The sequence below is a fragment of the Drosophila serrata genome, unplaced genomic scaffold (genome assembly GCF_035046125.1).
Source record: "Drosophila serrata isolate PLE 108 unplaced genomic scaffold, ASM3504612v1 contig_275, whole genome shotgun sequence".
NCBI classification, from domain to species: Eukaryota; Metazoa; Arthropoda; class Insecta; order Diptera; family Drosophilidae; genus Drosophila; species Drosophila serrata.
This window is the reverse complement of record NW_028257173.1, coordinates 2,274,571-2,291,059: the sequence shown is the minus strand read 5'-3', so window position 1 is coordinate 2,291,059 and position 16,489 is coordinate 2,274,571. Positions and strand designations below refer to the sequence as shown.

Here is a 16,489-nt window from a genome sequence, read left to right as displayed (position 1 = left end):
AAAATTTAAAAATCCAAATTTTTTAATAATTTTGAAGATGTAACTCCTTTTAAAATATCGACAAAAAATTTGATACAAAATTTTGAAAATTTATTTTTCTACTGTTTATGGCTTAATCGATCCGGCTTTTCATGCTGATCAAGAATATATATGCTTTATAGGGTCGGAAATGATTTCTTCACTGCTTTTAATTCCTCTGACTAAAAATATAATACCATGGAAAGAGTAAAAAATATAAACCTTTGGCGGTATATTAAATTAAATGACTGTTTCCTTATATATTCAAATGCAAATGATGGCAAACAATTGAATATGTATTGCGTTTGAATCCAATTAGATAACCTAAACAAATACGCGTGCAGCATAATTAATTTGCATTTTCCCAGTTATATTTCCCCCCATTATTTTTGCCTCACCCAGCCACTGACATTTTTTCATTGTCCTCAGTTAATGTATAACAAATTATATACACAGACGGCAAATATTTGGCAATTAAAAAAGCAGCATGAAAACGCTCGATAAATATAAATTGGAATTTAGTTTGGAATTTGTGGAAAAATTACTTAATTTATTTATAATTTGTCTAGTTAGCATATGGTTTTAGTTTGTATCTCTTAAAGTTTTGCAGTGTTTTCTATAGTTTGAAGCTCTCGTCCCCAGTTGTATCGTCGCCTCCATGGCCATAATTAGCACAGAAGCTTCAAAATCCTTTGGTGCCTTGGTCCTTTAACATTTAGCGAGTTTTTGCCATCCCAAGGGGCTTAAAATGCACACGCGACGAAAATAAATTAGCGCCTCGACACGAACGAAGGTAAAGTTATTAAACCGATCGCCTGGCATAAGCGACAGTCCCCAAAGAAAAATGTCTGGTGGGAAAACTTGTGACGGGGGTGTTACTTTGGAAATTTATTTATTTAAGGTTTAAGTATGCATATCAGGTAGTTGAGTATAAGAATAGATAGTCCTTGGTACAAAATAAGTCATTAGAATTATAAAGTGTTTTAAATTCATGATTAAAATTTCAAAATTAAAGGTTGAACATCGAACTATGTTCTCTGCCTTAATTTGTTTATATTTTAACAAGTACAAATAATGTTTGTTACTATTTTTATTCCTATTAAATTCTTTCAATATGAATAGCTATTTAAGTCTATTTAAGACTGCATTTTCTTACAGCATTTCAAATGTATAACAAGACACTAACATTCTTAAAGAAAGTACAGTGAAAATCTCAACATAAACAGACATTACTTTGACTTTGGTTATAAGTATCTTGTCCCCTAACAAATCTCTTTCCTTTTCCCTGTTCAAATTTTCCTTCCCCCATCTTATGTTAGCTTTTCTTGCGTTTTAGTGTAATTTCCGCAATCATTTCCGACAACATTTTATGTCACTCCGCTTATTGATATCCCTTGACACTCTCGCTTTTCCGAATTTTCCCTCTCTCTCTCTCTCTGCTCAAGCACATTTACCTTGACATTTATACATTTTTCATATATTCAATTTCAACTTCAAATGAATTCATTTTCCCAGTTTAAACTACATAAAAAAAACTAGTTGAAAACTCATGTTTACTTAACAAATTCCGTGAATATTTTCCCCGTCTGTGATTTCAGTCTATTTCTCTCTCTTTTTCGGCTTTCCCCTTTTCCGTCAGCTTGGTTTATTCGTTCAAATGGTTTGTTGCATTAAATTTATAGCGCACAATAAACTTTTGTGGTTTGCTGGCAAGAATTCAGCGCCGAAAATGCCGCAGGGCAATTAGAAACGAGGTGCAGGGGAAAAGGAAAAGGGGTTTAGCCAAAAAATCAGCATACTGAAGTTAGCGAGGCAAGGAAAATGCTATTAAAAAAAAGTGGGGAAATTCGTTATAATAGTCATGCATCAGGCATGTTTTTTTTATTCTGACCAATTTGTTGGCTGTTTTGCTCTTTTTTGAAGCATATGTGCTTTTCCTACAATCCAGCATCACATACACGAAGGTTTATGAATAATATCCTAAAGGCATTAATTTTCAAATTGGATATTTTTGGCCATTTTTGCCGGCGGTGCGCAACTGTAAACAAGAGTAAATATTTTCCATCCCACCCCCCTTTCACTTAACCCCTCCTGTAACCCAGGAGCCATATTGGGGTAACAGACCGTAAAGAGCGAAATATGTGTAATATGATTAAATTTTATCAACAGGCAACTACTGCCAGCGCCAGAAAACAACAAAAGCATGCTTGGGGTGAGGGGGAAAATCGAAAAGGGAGTGGGGAAGGGGAAAAAGAAAAACCCCCACCGAAGGAGGAAAAGCAAAAGCAACAAAATAGATGCAGAAACCGAAAATATAACAAGGCTCCTAGCACGTTCCAGCCAGCTTCGTCATCCATAAATGTATGGGTCCTGGTCATAAGTACCGATATAAGCAATTCCGTTTCTGTATATAGTAGGTTAAAGGGTATGATGGAGTCTTTAAATACCCTTGAAAAATTTAAAAGGATAAGTATTTAGAATTTGCATCAAATATTAATTATAAAAGGTTTAGGTTGAATCATTCAACTTGTTGAAGATTACTTTAAAAGAAGAAAAAACTAATTATAAATGGTTGTAGATTAGTAACTTTAACTTGTCGCAATAGATATTATTTTAGCACAATTTATATATTATTTTTTAGGGTAAATATTAATCTACTAAGTTCCCAGACTATCCCATTGCCTTTTGCTGACAACATATCCCATGTTTGTTCTGTATTTGTTTATGTGTTTTTGGGTGGCAATGTGTTATTTATGGCTCATTTATGATTTGGACGCGTGATATTTGTGAGATATTGTAAAACGCCAAGCAGATCAATCGTTATTCGGGGCGACATTTGGTTTGGTAGCCTTTTTGCATTTTGATTGCAGATGTGCGTAATGTAGGAATAGGAAGCGTTCTCCATTTATTGATTTGCCATCGAATCCATGATTTGCCATGGAATGACATCCTTCTGGCAATTTCTGCATTAATTTAATAACAAACTCTTTACTCTTCTTCCCTTGTTATTCACTTATTACTTGTTCATGTTGGACTGTCATGTTAATAGTGCAATCAGCATGGAAAATAATTGAACAGTCAGCGAAATTTGTTAATGAGTTCTTTAATATTTGTATTAAAACTTACATCTATATATCTTTTTATATAACATACTGTTATATATTTCTCCTTTAATTTTGTTTAATCTTACATTTTCATAAACTTTACACAGATTTACTTTTCAAAATTCTTCAACTCTTTGCTCCGAGTGCATATCACGCATACGCCGTGGGTGTCGCCATGAGTTCCACAAGGCAGTGACAACTGTTGCTGCCACAAGTGGTGGCAACTGTTGCGGTATCGCTGTCTGATTGAATTTTGATTGTTGCACTGGATTTTTGCATAAAGTGAAATGCCACTTCTCCTTTTCCCGCCGTTTCCAGCTGCACGCTGTCATGTGCAACTCGACTGGCTGATAAATCTAATCAGTGTCGCGGCAACATTAAGCCGCCACGCCCCCCGTGCCACTCCCTCCCCCTCCCCCTGTTGACTACCTTTAAGGTTAACGTTAAGTAAAACTTTCTACCAACTTCTCAGCGAGTGTGAAGGAAGCTAAGAGAGGAGGAAAAAGTTTTTACTTAAATTTTTTATATTATTTTCACTCGGTTTCCCTTAGACTCTCTGTCTCTCTCTGTCTCTCTCTAGTTCTTCGTTTCTTTCCGGCATTTTGCAACACTGCACGTAGTAACTTTTTATTATTGTATTAGGAAAAGTTTAGTTTTTTTCCCCTCCCAAAGGAGGCGGGACTTCAACCCCCCTGGGGCATCTTTGACTTGGCTACAGCTGTGCCTCAGGACCCGGGAATCGATAGTTGTCTGCGAGCACAACTGTACACACGGGTAGTTCAAGCCAACTGGCTTGGAATCTTCTCATCCGTTAGCCAGTCTCGTTTCTGGTAAGATGTTGCACACTTTTGTGGCCGATGGTTTAGATTTAATTTGGCAAACAGCAAAAGGGACGGGGCAACATTTTGACAAAGTGCCCATCGCCAATGTTGTCGTTGGAAAGTCAGTCCTTGCATAGTGGTTGTAAATTTATTGCATTTTATATATTTAAATTAAAGAGGAATTAAAGTGAAGTTTGGTATCTAATACTAATAATAAACAAATAACATATAAGCTTAATTTTGAATAGTTTGATTTGCTTGTTTACATTGCAAAAGAAAATAATACAAATCTATAAAGTTTACATCTGCAAATGCATTTCGCATTTATTTCTTTTTTATATATTTACATCTTTAAACATTTTTTTAGAAGGAGGTAACCTCTTCAGCTGACACCTTCAAGGACCACTCAAGGTCACCAGTTAAAGTTCTTCAGCAAGCAAACTCAACTTGAATTTGTTACCACTGTCGCTGTTTGTTGCAAAAGGCAACTTTGTTGCAGTCTCTGTGGTTCGTAGCAAGTGCACTTATGTGTGGAGTTGAAGGCTGCTGCTGCCCCCCAAAAAAAAGTGGGTGTAGAGGGGGGATGGGGGTGCAAAGTAGAGGATGGAGCCACTTGACAGCCACAAAGGCGCTCGGCTTGTCACCCGCTACTTGGTCAAAGCATTGCATCAGTCAAGTGGTCCTCGGAACAGTTAAGCAGCGATTCCGGCGCCATAAATGTTGCCTCCTTTTACTCCGCATTCTGCTGCTCCTTTTTGGAGTTTGTGCAACTTGAGTTGCACCAACAAACTAACTCAGAAAAAAAAAAATCTAAAAAAGTCCAAAGAAAAATGGCAAACGTTTTCCCAGGCAGGCAGGAGGAAAACTGTGTGTGTGTGTGTGCGGCTCAGACAATTTCACAGCAATTTAAGTCTTAGCTTTTGTTTAAGCAACTCTTCAATTACAACGCCTTCAAAACTATGTCAACTATCTCTACAAGGAAAGAGCTCGTCAGGGAAAGGAAGTACAGTGGAAACATTGATTTTAAAAAGAATCTACATATCTAAATAAGATTTAAAATATATATTTTTTCAACACTAGCTTACTATTTATCATTTTAAATATATAGTTTAAAGTTAATAGTTTTTGAAACCATCTTAAAACTATTCATTTAGCCTTTACTGTCCCAGCCATTTTCCTTAGTTTTCTCTCAACTTTCAGCAAGGTGATTAAACTCATTTGGCACACACACATACTCACACACATAAGTGTCCCAACCCTCTCGGCGTCACTATTTTTCCCACCCACTCGCATCCTTTTTCCCCTTTGGCTACACTTTTGTTATATATGTTTTTATGTTGGGGCGAGCATAATAGTTTACAGAGGAGGGCACATGGGGCACGTAGCAAATTGTTGCCAGCTGCCGTTCAACAAACACACCCGCAACCGTACATGTCGACAGATATCCTTTTTACAGGTGCACTTTATGCCTTGACTTTAAGTTTTGTCCTGAAATCGTTTCCCAATGATTTATTATTTTTCAATCTGCTCTGTGGGATCAACCATCAGCTTCAACCCCATTTCAATCACCGCACCATCTATTCATTTTGTCACAAGTTTTATTAACTGATTGATGTGGTTGGGTGACCCCGAAGGAAGAAATGCGAGAACATTTTCCACACTTGAGGGAAATGTTTTTCCAACGAAGTGGGTAATAATTATTATAAACAGTAGGGCTTACACTAAGACTGAAATTTTAGATATAAAAGATTATTATGTAGATTTAAACCATATATATTTTAGCTGATAATTAGAAGAACTTATCGAATAGCTACATAATGCTACATAAAATCAAAACTATTTCTATAGTTTTTTTTACATAAAATAAAATTCTTTGGTTTACTTTAAATCAAACTTGCTTTAGAGCTCGTAAAACTTAGAAGCTAAAGCTTTTAATGAACGAACAAAATATCCAAAGAAATTATTTTCCTTTGGCTTTCCTGTTCACATTGATTTAATACGAAACAGGTGCTTTGTCACCCACACACATTAAACATTTATGAGTTGAAAACTTTTGGCCGTCTTTTCAAAAGTAGAAACACATAAAATGTACATAGTTTTTACTAAAACTCTTATTTTTATCAATTATATAGAAACGTATTAAAATAAACTTTGAAAAGAAAGACAGAAAAACTTCCTTTAATGAAGGTATTCACTGTACTGGGATTGGGAACAGTCTAACTCCTTAGGCACATGTGTGATTGTATATATACCATAATTTGGTCAAGTTTTGTCCATTTAATTATAATTAATTACTCTTGACAAACTTTGACACATTTAATTATTTATTATCGTATTAATATGGGTGTCCTAATGACAGGCCCTCCCAACCCTTAAAAAATATCCCTTTCATCTGCTAATTGATTCTTTCTTATTCCCCAAAGTGTTTGCCTTGAAGGATCCCAAAGCGATAATCCCATTTTCTCTTGAGATAAATTTCCTTCGGACTTTTCATCCACTTAATTGTTGCCACAAACTTAAAGCCAAGAACTAAAGATTTTCGTAGTTTACGAAGCTTTGAGGGATTGTGCAAGTGGAAGAAGCGAAGTTGCAGCCGGATTTTCATTTCGTTTTCCTTCATAAAACTTCTGTGTACTTTTCTGTAGCCAAATCGAAATCCAAGTGCAATGGCACTGCCACTGGCCAAAATGCTTGCCCCGATTGCTCCGTAAATCCGTATTCGCCTGCTCGGCCCGAACGCAAAATGAAAAGCGTTTTGCAGTTTGTGTAACTATTTAAAAACTTTTCGTAACCCAACCCACTGTACCCCCTCTAAGCACATTTAGCTCAGACCAATTCGAACACAAATTGAACTTGCCTCCTTTCAACACACACAGAGATCAAATTGAGGGGAGATTTAGAGGGTTTAAAAGGTGATAGTTTTGATATTAGTTTTGGGTTTACTAAATGCAAATGCTGAATTAATTGTAAGATAATATATTTACTATAATAAGTGAAGATGTATTTATGATGTATTATTTAACTTTATGTTTACATTGTCACTTCAATGGGGTTCCTTTTTTACAATTTGTTTTTTTACTTTCTTACCTTCTTATACCTTTCTCTGTGTATTGTATAAATCGTTTTCCTTCGATTTTCTTTTCAAACCACCCTCGTCTATAAATATGCACTTATGCCTGTATACATTTGAAGAACCAATCCCTTCCCCTTTTTGTCCATCTCCCTTCTCATCCATCAGCTGTAGCCGAACTTTGCAACAAATTAAATTCATGCCAAAACTTTTTGCAACATTCCCTCTTTCGGATGATTTCAGAGAGAGAGAGCGGGTCAGGAATATTGTGGATGCAACAAAAGCAGTGTTAAGGTGCACGATTGAGGAAACCCTGATTCGATACACATTGCTTGCTTTGTATAGCATTAAATTTACTTGCCACATGCAAGTGACACCCCGCTTCAGTGGCAGCTGTGGCTAACGAAATGCATTAACAAGGGGTCACTTTACTCCACTCCCCTTTTTCAAGTTAAAATCAACTTTAAAAAAACAATAACGAAAATTCTTGGCACCGAGGTAGATGATCTGCATTTTTAACAGCATATTTTAATGCCCGATTTTTAACGTCAACTCGACGCACTTATTGACAGCTGCGACAGGCATGTGACACGCTCCTCCCTCCCCCCCCAGCTCCTCTTTGATGCATATGTCATGCGATACAGAAATTTATTTCGCAGGAAGCAACCCCGGGACTTCCCCGTCACATTGAAGGCATAAAAAAATGTTTAATTTAATTTTTCGTCACACCAAAAACTGAAATAAAGAAAAGAATGCGCGAACCTTGCCTTAACTTTTTGCGCATATTCACATATGTATGTCCCTGCATATATATATTTTGTCATGGCAACTGCTGTGCAAACATAAAATGCTTAAACAATTTTTATAGGTAAATATTTACGGTTCAACGTTGGTTTTTTTGTTTGTGTTCTTTTTTTGCGAAACGACTGGTGCAAAGTTAAGCCTGACGAACCTGACGCTAATCGTCAGACGTCAAATTTGATTGAGTTTTAACAGCATTCGGTTTTCAACCCTAACGATGTAATTGATAATCTCTCAACGATTGGAAGTAGTCGCCAAACAAATTCAAAATAATAAATAAAATTTAATAACACGCATACAAGTAAAATTGATTCATTTTAAATGCGAGAAAAGCATTAACTGTCAGATATATTTAAATGCATAAGGAAGTTTTAGCAAAAAAAATATAATTTTACCTTTCTTTTAATATCAAATAGTAGTAAACATATCGACTAATCATTTAATTTTATCATCACTTTTAAATGTAGTTCTATTTCTATTGAACTAAGACATCTGTTTATTATTTATTTAAATAACTATACAAAGTAATTTATTTTCTCAGTTCAAGTTTTTAGGCATTACAAATTACAATGCTTATTATTCTGTTCAATGATTTACAAAATTATTTACCTTTCTTAAATATTTTCTGTTTAAATTATAATTCTCTAAAATAAACACCTGCTGACCAGATCTTAAATTCCAGTAAATTCCAAAGTGTTCGCATTTATTGAATTTAAAGCCATTGAACTGACTCATGCTCATGTTTTTATTTTTTCCCATTTATTTTGTAGTCCGGATTGTGGGCTATGGGCTAGGAGAAATTTACTGGGATTTCGGTATATATGTATATGTATGTTACACAGATATATCCCCGTGTATATAAACTGAAGGAATGAGGAAGCAGTGCATGCAAATTGGACATTGCACTGATGAGCGATGTCCTCTGCCGGCGCAGGACCTTTCTCTCTGTGCGGTGCACTGGCTTGTTTAATTGCAACTAAAAGCGGAAGCCAACAACAGAGCCAGGATACCGAATGGAAAAAGCAAAAGCAAAAAAAAAAAATCACGTTGACTGCTCCCCTGAACTGTGTCAAAAACAAGGACCAGCAGCTGCAAAAAAAAAAAAAAATAGTACAGGAACGAAGCGAAACTAAAGATTCACACACGAGTTTGTTGTTTAGCTCGGTTTGTTTATTTGTTTGTTCGTTTGTCTCTCAATGTTTGTTCGCTGCCCGTTGCTTCCTGCAATTTGTGCACTGCCAAAGCTTCCTCTTAAAGCGAAAGATAGAGAGACAGTGGATAGTCGAAGAATTTTGTAATAAAATAAGCTCAATTTCAGGACTAGTTTTATTAAAAAAAATTGATTATTTAAATGGAACTAGTCTTCTATTAATTTTCTGTATCTTTTAATTTGGTTTTACATTTAATCAGGATTTGCAGTCCATTTATGATGATCTCTGGCTTATCCAAGATTTAATCCACTGTTCTCACAAGGACAACATCCTTTTCCCATCTACTAGGTGATGCGAGGGGGGTTAGCAGGATGAGGAGAAGTGTTTGGGTGGAGGCAAACAGAAACCGAGGCGGCTTTCCTTTCTGACACACCATTTTGCATGTTGCATGAACTGTCTCTCGCGTTGGCTGCACCCTACACCCTGCACCATGCCCCCTACACCTACCCCTTCGAAGCTCACCTGGGCATATGTCACTCCTCTAAATAGCAGCGACAACGCTCACCTGAAACTGGCCAAGCGATGGCTGTTGAGTGGTGGAAGGACGAATTGGGGGGAGGGGCTGCGTTAGAGGACAGGTGAAATTTGCAGACGACTGGCCATGCATGCAAATGCAACATTTGCAACTGTTTGTGCAGCCCGCTGAGTTGTTGCTGTTTTCTCTTTTTTATACTCTTAGAAAGGGTATTGTAGAGGATTAATTAAAGTATAGAAAACAGCACATAAAAATTGTTATTTTTGGGGAAATATAACCCTTTTTGTAGTATATTTAAAATTTCTTATACAACTCTTAAATATGTTAAGTTATGTATGGTTGAAAAAGAGTATCCCAGTTGTTGGTGTTCGAAAACTTAAACTTTTCTCTATTTTTTGTTGGTTCTCTGTTGCTCTTGCCGACAAGGTGGCAACACTGACACCAAGCTACAACACCAACAACAAATCTGCAACAACACCAACAGCAACCTTGCAACACCAACAACCGGCAGTAATTTGGACACCTTGTCTATGTGTGTTTGCTTAGGCAAGTAAGAGAACGGGATCAACAAGGGTGAATTGATAGGGAGAAATTGGAAAGTAGAAAGCCAAAATGAACAACAGAGGAGAAGGAAAATGAAGACTGAGAGAACAGAAGGTAAAGCCAAATAATAAATTTTAACCCTTAACTCTAAACGAGGAATCAACCATAAAAGTTACACGCTTTAAACAAAATTTTTACCCTGACAATAATCATAATAATAATTTTAATCAGCAACAAAAGGCGAATCATTCTAGCCATCTTGGGAAGAAAAAAATATATACCAAATTTTTTCAAAATTTTTAAGGGTAAATTACATTATTACGATTTAAAAAAATTGAAAAATTTTAAACTAAGTATGCAGACTAATTAAAATAACAAAAACTAACACAGAACAGTTTTCCGATTTGAAATGAATTCATTTTTGGCTTAGTTATGATCAAATAATATTTACTCCAGTGCGTATACGTAATTTTTACTTGGGACTGCTAAAAATTTAAATATTAAAAATTTCGTTTAAATGTTTATTTTTGATATATTCTGGAAAGCAATCTAGCAGCTAAAAAGCGAATGATTTCACTTTAAGTTGTGCTTCCGGTCTGAGTTCAGCTCTAAAGTATGCTAAATTTTGTAATTTTCAGAAGTCAAAAAAATTACGTATACGTCCAGGTGGAAATTGTATTACAGTTTTAATCAGAAGCTTGAAATGCTGTGGAGGAGTCATTTCCGACCATATATATCATATATATTCTTGATTAGCATCAAAAGCCGAATCGATCAAAACATTTAATTTTTTCAAAATTTTTTAAATTTTTTACGGAAATTTTACATCAATAAAATGATCAAAATTTGACAAAAATTGTAAGTTTTAAAATTTGTAAACTAAATATGTAGATTTATTAACCTAGTAAAAACTAGCACAGAAATGATTTTCGAATTGAAATGCGTTTTTTGCTTAGTTATGATCGATTCCATGTCGAACTTTCTTACCCAATCCTCGCTACCGGAAGTTCTATTTTTTCTTGTTTTTATATACATGCTGATATAAATACATATACAATTAACCATTATGCTTCGTTAAGTGTGTTTTGTTTTCTTTCGTGTGTCAACCTGTTGCCCAAAACTGTATAAGATGTCCGCTCTGCAAAACACCTCAAAAAGTAGTTTTTTGATGTTTGTGTGCAAAGTGTAAAGTGAAAGAGTGCGAACAGTTGAGTGGAAATTGCGCAGTTGAGAAAAGTTAAGCACATCGATAATATATTTCATATTGGAAAAGCGAGTGCAACGCACCCGAAACGAAAAACTTAGTAAATACTAAAAAGTCCAGGCCGCAAACCCTTTTCACATTCACAAGCTCACAAAGTTAACCACAAATGTAGACAGTTGTGGTCACAATGTTAGAAACATAAATTATATAAATAACTTCAGATAGAAAATGGTTTAAGCGGATGTAATAATTGTTATTAATTTAAAAACAAAAATATTTACATTTTCAAATTGCTCTTGTAAATAATATAAAATATAAAATATTGAAAAATCTATAACATTTCAAACACTTAAGCTACTAAAACCAAATCCCAAATATCTAAAATTCCCTGAGCTATTACTTTATGCCCAACTGTTCCTACATGTATCCATGAAGTTCAAACAAATGGCAAAGTTAAATTTGAAAATAATAGAAAAACTTTTCGCAGTCACTCTGGCAAACAGCAGCAGCAGCAGCAACAACAATAACAATAACAATAACAGCAAAAGGCAACAACGGACAAACAATAACAATAATGCAACTAAAATGAAACTATTTCGAGTGAAATAAATCTGTTGGAATGTGCAAAACTCCACTGCCAAGCGCATTGCGGCTTGCATTTTTCCAAACAGGACTCCAAAAGTGGAGATGTCTGGAGGAAAGGGTGGCCCCCCAAAAATGGGCGGTGGGTGGTTGAAAAAATAGGGGGGGCGTGGCAAAACAGAAAAACTGGTAGTGGAATCATTTTTATTGCCAAACGTGTTTGTTGCTCAATTTAACTAAAAGTGCTGCCAACATTTGGTGCTGTCTCTCCTTGCCCTTTTGCAGCCAAAGTAAAATGGAGAGAAAAAGTTAGGGATAAATGTAGAGGGGTTTCTAAAAAGAAGGTTTTAAAAATACTCTGGAAAATCCTATATTAACTATTGATACTTATTATTAATTGAAGTTTGCATTGCTTTTATGTACAAATTATAAACAATTATTTAAATACTACTAACATAAAGCTCAAGCAACCCTTCCTAAAGAACCCTTAACCCCTGGGTATTCCTGCTCATACCAAAAAAAATAAAAAACAAGACAAAGTTTTGTTGGTCATTGAACTGATTGCCATTTTAGCCGTTGCCATTTTCATGGCATAAATATCACAAAAATGAATTTATTTATACCTATATGCACATGCAGGCAACAAACCCATCTGTGTATATTGTGTACACATGTGAGAATATTTATTGCAGGCATTGTTTGGCCATATTCCTGTTGTCTATTTATTTGCCGCCTTCCGTTTTGCTATTGTGTTTATTTGTGACTTTCTATTTTTTTTCAAGCCGCTGTGTTTTCGTTTTGTTTTGTTTTTGGTGATTTGAAATCGATGCATAAATAATGGTTTATGCCAGAGGCTCTGGTTTCCCCTTTATATGACTATTTTAGCCTCGGCCTGTTCAACCAAAGTACAGTGTCGTTCATAAGTGTAGAGAGATCTACTGAAACTAAAAAAATTTTAATTGGAATATAAGATTGCTCTGTAAATATACAAGCATGCAGAACCTTCTATTTTCTCATCAAATAAACTAAAATTTATGATTAATTTTGTAGAAATGTAATACAATGTACAAAAATGTTCATATATTTACAAAGCTCACTGTAGAGCGCATGGTAAAAGCCCGGAAAATCACAAAAATGTGACAAACTTTTTCAATTGCACAATATACGGGCATAAATTTTATGCAATAAATAGCCAAAAACCCAGAAAGAGCCACAAAAATCGAAATAAAACGAAGAAACTTACAACCGAGAAAAGGAGCAAATGGTGAGAAGGGCCAAAAAACAAAAGATTACCAAATCAACAATCGGTTGGGAAAAGGGCGCGAAAGATCGTGAAAAGTTTTAGCTGCTTTCGTGACGTTTGCCAATTGCTGAATTCTCGATTCCAATGACAATCGCCGCAGGATAAAACAACATCAGGAACAGGAGCATGGAGCAGCAAAAACAAGGTGATGGCACGCCCACTTAGCCAGCTGTCGGTTCAACGCCCCCCAAAAAAAGGGGCAAAGGAAGCGAACGGTTTCGTCGCTTACGTGACTTGTTTCATAAACAAACAGAAGGCGCAGAAAATTGGCACAAAATTGCCAGCGAATCCTTTGCCAAAGGACCAAGGGGCACAGGTGTATGAGTGTGTGTGTGGGCTTCACCCCGTATCCTGACATTGAGCGGCGTGAAAGTTTGCCACCCCGTGATTTCTCCATTGGCAATTTGGCACTTTTGCATACAAGTTGGTAATTGTTTCCGCCAAGCATTTTGTGCAACTGCAGCTGGGGGCCACTGCATGTCCTTTCTGCCATTTTAATCATTCAAAAGTCGTGGGCAGCTGCGTTCGCTTGTTCTTCTCTTGTCTTCGTGCATCAGACAGGACATCCCTTTTTGGCTTCAGTCAAAAACCCGGACAGTTCTAAATGAGGCATCGAAAGGACACGAAAGTTTTCTCATTATGCCATACTCACACATACACACGTAAACTACCCCTTGTAAGTTTTCCCTTCTTACCCACAAAAAAATAAAGAATAAAACTAAAATAATCAAGAAGGAAAAAATGGAAAGTTGTCGTCACTTTGCTTAACACACAATGGGAAAGAAGTGTGTGCAGTTAAAGAAATGATTGTAAAATCAAACAAATAATAAATTGAAAGACAGAAATCTGATCAAACTCAAGATGAATAGTTTTTTTAATAATTAAAAATACATCTTAGTAATTTGTATCTCAAAGTTAAGACTTTTGATTCCAGCAATCTCTATAAATCTTATGTAGAATATTTTTTGGCCAGTGCTTTATATCGCTGAGTTGTTCTTCAGAAGGAACGAAGACGCTCTTCCAACCCAAAGACAGGTGAATCAAGTTTTCACTTCCTATCCAGAGAGAAGGGGAAGACAGAGTTCTGCGTGCGGCGAAACTTTTCATGCATATTCAACGTCATTAGAAAGTCAGGACAAAGTAGCTGAAGGCAGCAAGGCAGGCAGGCAGGCAGGCAGGCAAGTAAAACAAACCAGTTTAAGGCGCTAAAATGTAGACTATAAATTATGTCATAGGTATATAGTCGACCTTTCTCCACGAAGCTCTCTTTCTCAGTGTCCTCTGGTGAATGCCGAGAACGTAAGTGGGCTTGAAAGGAGTGCATTTAGAAAGTTCTGAAAAGCGTCTTAATTGCAATGCAGCAGTAAGGATTCCAGGTGGAATTTAATTTTTTCTTGGGCAGATTTTTGGAGAAATTCTGGGCATATGAAACCTTATCCTTGGAATAATATTAAGTTATTTACCCTTAAAGCGTAGTGCAACATTTTAATGTTTAAATACAAACTGAATGTAAATGAACAATTGTAACTTTGTGCTTCCTACATAATAATACAACATCGGCTACCTGGTCTGGGATTGCGCGGCTGAATGTCCTTGCCGCTATTGTTCTGTTCCTCTATCGGCGTCTGTTCCTGCAACTGCTGCTGGTGCTGCTGCTGCTGCTTCTGTTGCTGCACTTCTGGCTGCACATCTTCCACAATATCAATGACCTCTACCTCGGCATGGGCAATGGGATTGGTTGCACTCCTACTCAGCTTTGGGTCATATGATTCGGCCCCTACATTCATAGCCTGAACCTCGTCCAGCTCAAGGTCAACCATCTGCTCCTCGTAGGGTTCGGCAGCCTCCATGTGAGGACTAGGGATAGGACGTAACTGCTCCACACTGATCTCCCGCCAAATGGAATCGAGACGCGGTCCATAGGATATGTCCTCCGATGAGGCCGTGCTCCAACGGGTATAGGGTCCCACTAAGGGGGTTTACATTTTAATATATTTGTAGTTTATTGAATGGAATAATTTTTTAATTTTATTCATCACAATACTTACAACTATCATAGAGCTTATTGGCCAGTAGTTCGGCCTTGATTTGAGGCACAAACACTGGGGCATTCGGATTGAGGCGTGTGTCTAGAGTGCTGGTGGCACGCTCTATCGCCGGGCAGGGTTGGGAAGTGGGCGGTGGCTGTGGCAGTGGCAATGCCTGTTCGGCAGGTGGCGGGATCTCTGCACCGCCCACCTTCCTCTCAAGGTCGTCGCCGTTGCTTTTGTTTTCGGTATCAATGTCCTCGGTGGTAGACATCCTGCACAGTTAGAGAAAAATCCTTAATGTTCGCTGTACTTCACACTAGACTTCCAAACGAACTGAGATTTCTGTTTTTTTCGGGGCAGCTCGTTGCTCAATCTGACAGCTAACTCAGATAGTTACTTGAATCGCTTGAAAATTGAAATACAGCCCTTAGCTTCCCAGAAGGAGAACGCGATGGTTGTGTATTTATCTTTACAATTTTGATAAAGTTCGGGAAGGCTGTGATTGTGTTTTTCCACTCCAAGTGTAACTTTCGTGGTAATTAACAGCTGTTCATCGTAGGTTAGGTTTAGTATAGCTTGAAAATGCCCTGAATTCTCAAAATTAAATTTGAAATGGTCAGAAAAGGCTACTTGGGTTCGTTGCAGGCGAAAATTCAAAGAAAGCCTCTTAGATATTTAATGTTAAATGCTTTTCTCAATTAGATATATAAATTTAAAGCCTAATCCCATCCATTGCATTCTTTGAATATTTTACCCAAGCAAATAAAACAAATTACTAAAATAAATAAAGTTTAATTCAAATTGATAATTCCATATCCTTTAGAGCCTAGTTAACAGCTCAAAGAAGATTATTAAGTAATCTGTTTATTATCTATTTTGAAAACAATTTCCTATGCATTTAAATTCAATTTATAAATTCTGTAAAAATTTTCACTGACATCTTTGCTAGCACATAAATCGAGTTTGACAAAATTTTAATTAAATAATAAGCATTACAACAATTTTAATAAGTCGCATAAATAAATTTAGATCAATTTCACACAAAGTGAGGTGAAATTTTCAAACTTTATGCGGCTTTTCCTGTGTCTTTCCCTCCCCCGTCTCGTTTTTCCTCCCCCTTTTTCTGTGTGCGACAAATTAAATTTTGTGAAAACCGCAAATTGACAAATATTTTCGTTTGCCCAACATGAAGAAAGCAAAATTCACAGCACTCTCGCATCGAATCTGGGGTATTTTAATTGATTTGCGCTAAAATTTATTGATTTCATTTTGTCAACAGTTGTTGCCAGATGAACCGCAAAGGACCCCGGAAAACCCCAGGACCTCC

At 36.5% G+C, this 16,489-nt stretch overlaps 1 protein-coding gene across 1 annotated transcript; it reads right to left on the bottom strand.

Moving 5' to 3' along the window:
• Positions 1 to 14,590: 14,590 nt before the first annotated feature.
• LOC110184921 (uncharacterized) lies at positions 14,591 to 15,769 on the bottom strand. The gene is made up of 2 exons (XM_020953566.2): positions 15,181 to 15,769; positions 14,591 to 15,101 (listed from the first exon to the last, which is right to left on the bottom strand). The coding sequence occupies exons 1-2, from the start codon at positions 15,431 to 15,433 to the stop codon at positions 14,671 to 14,673; spliced, it is 684 nt and encodes a 227-aa protein (XP_020809225.2). The 5' UTR covers positions 15,434 to 15,769; the 3' UTR covers positions 14,591 to 14,670.
• Positions 15,770 to 16,489: the final 720 nt, after the last annotated feature.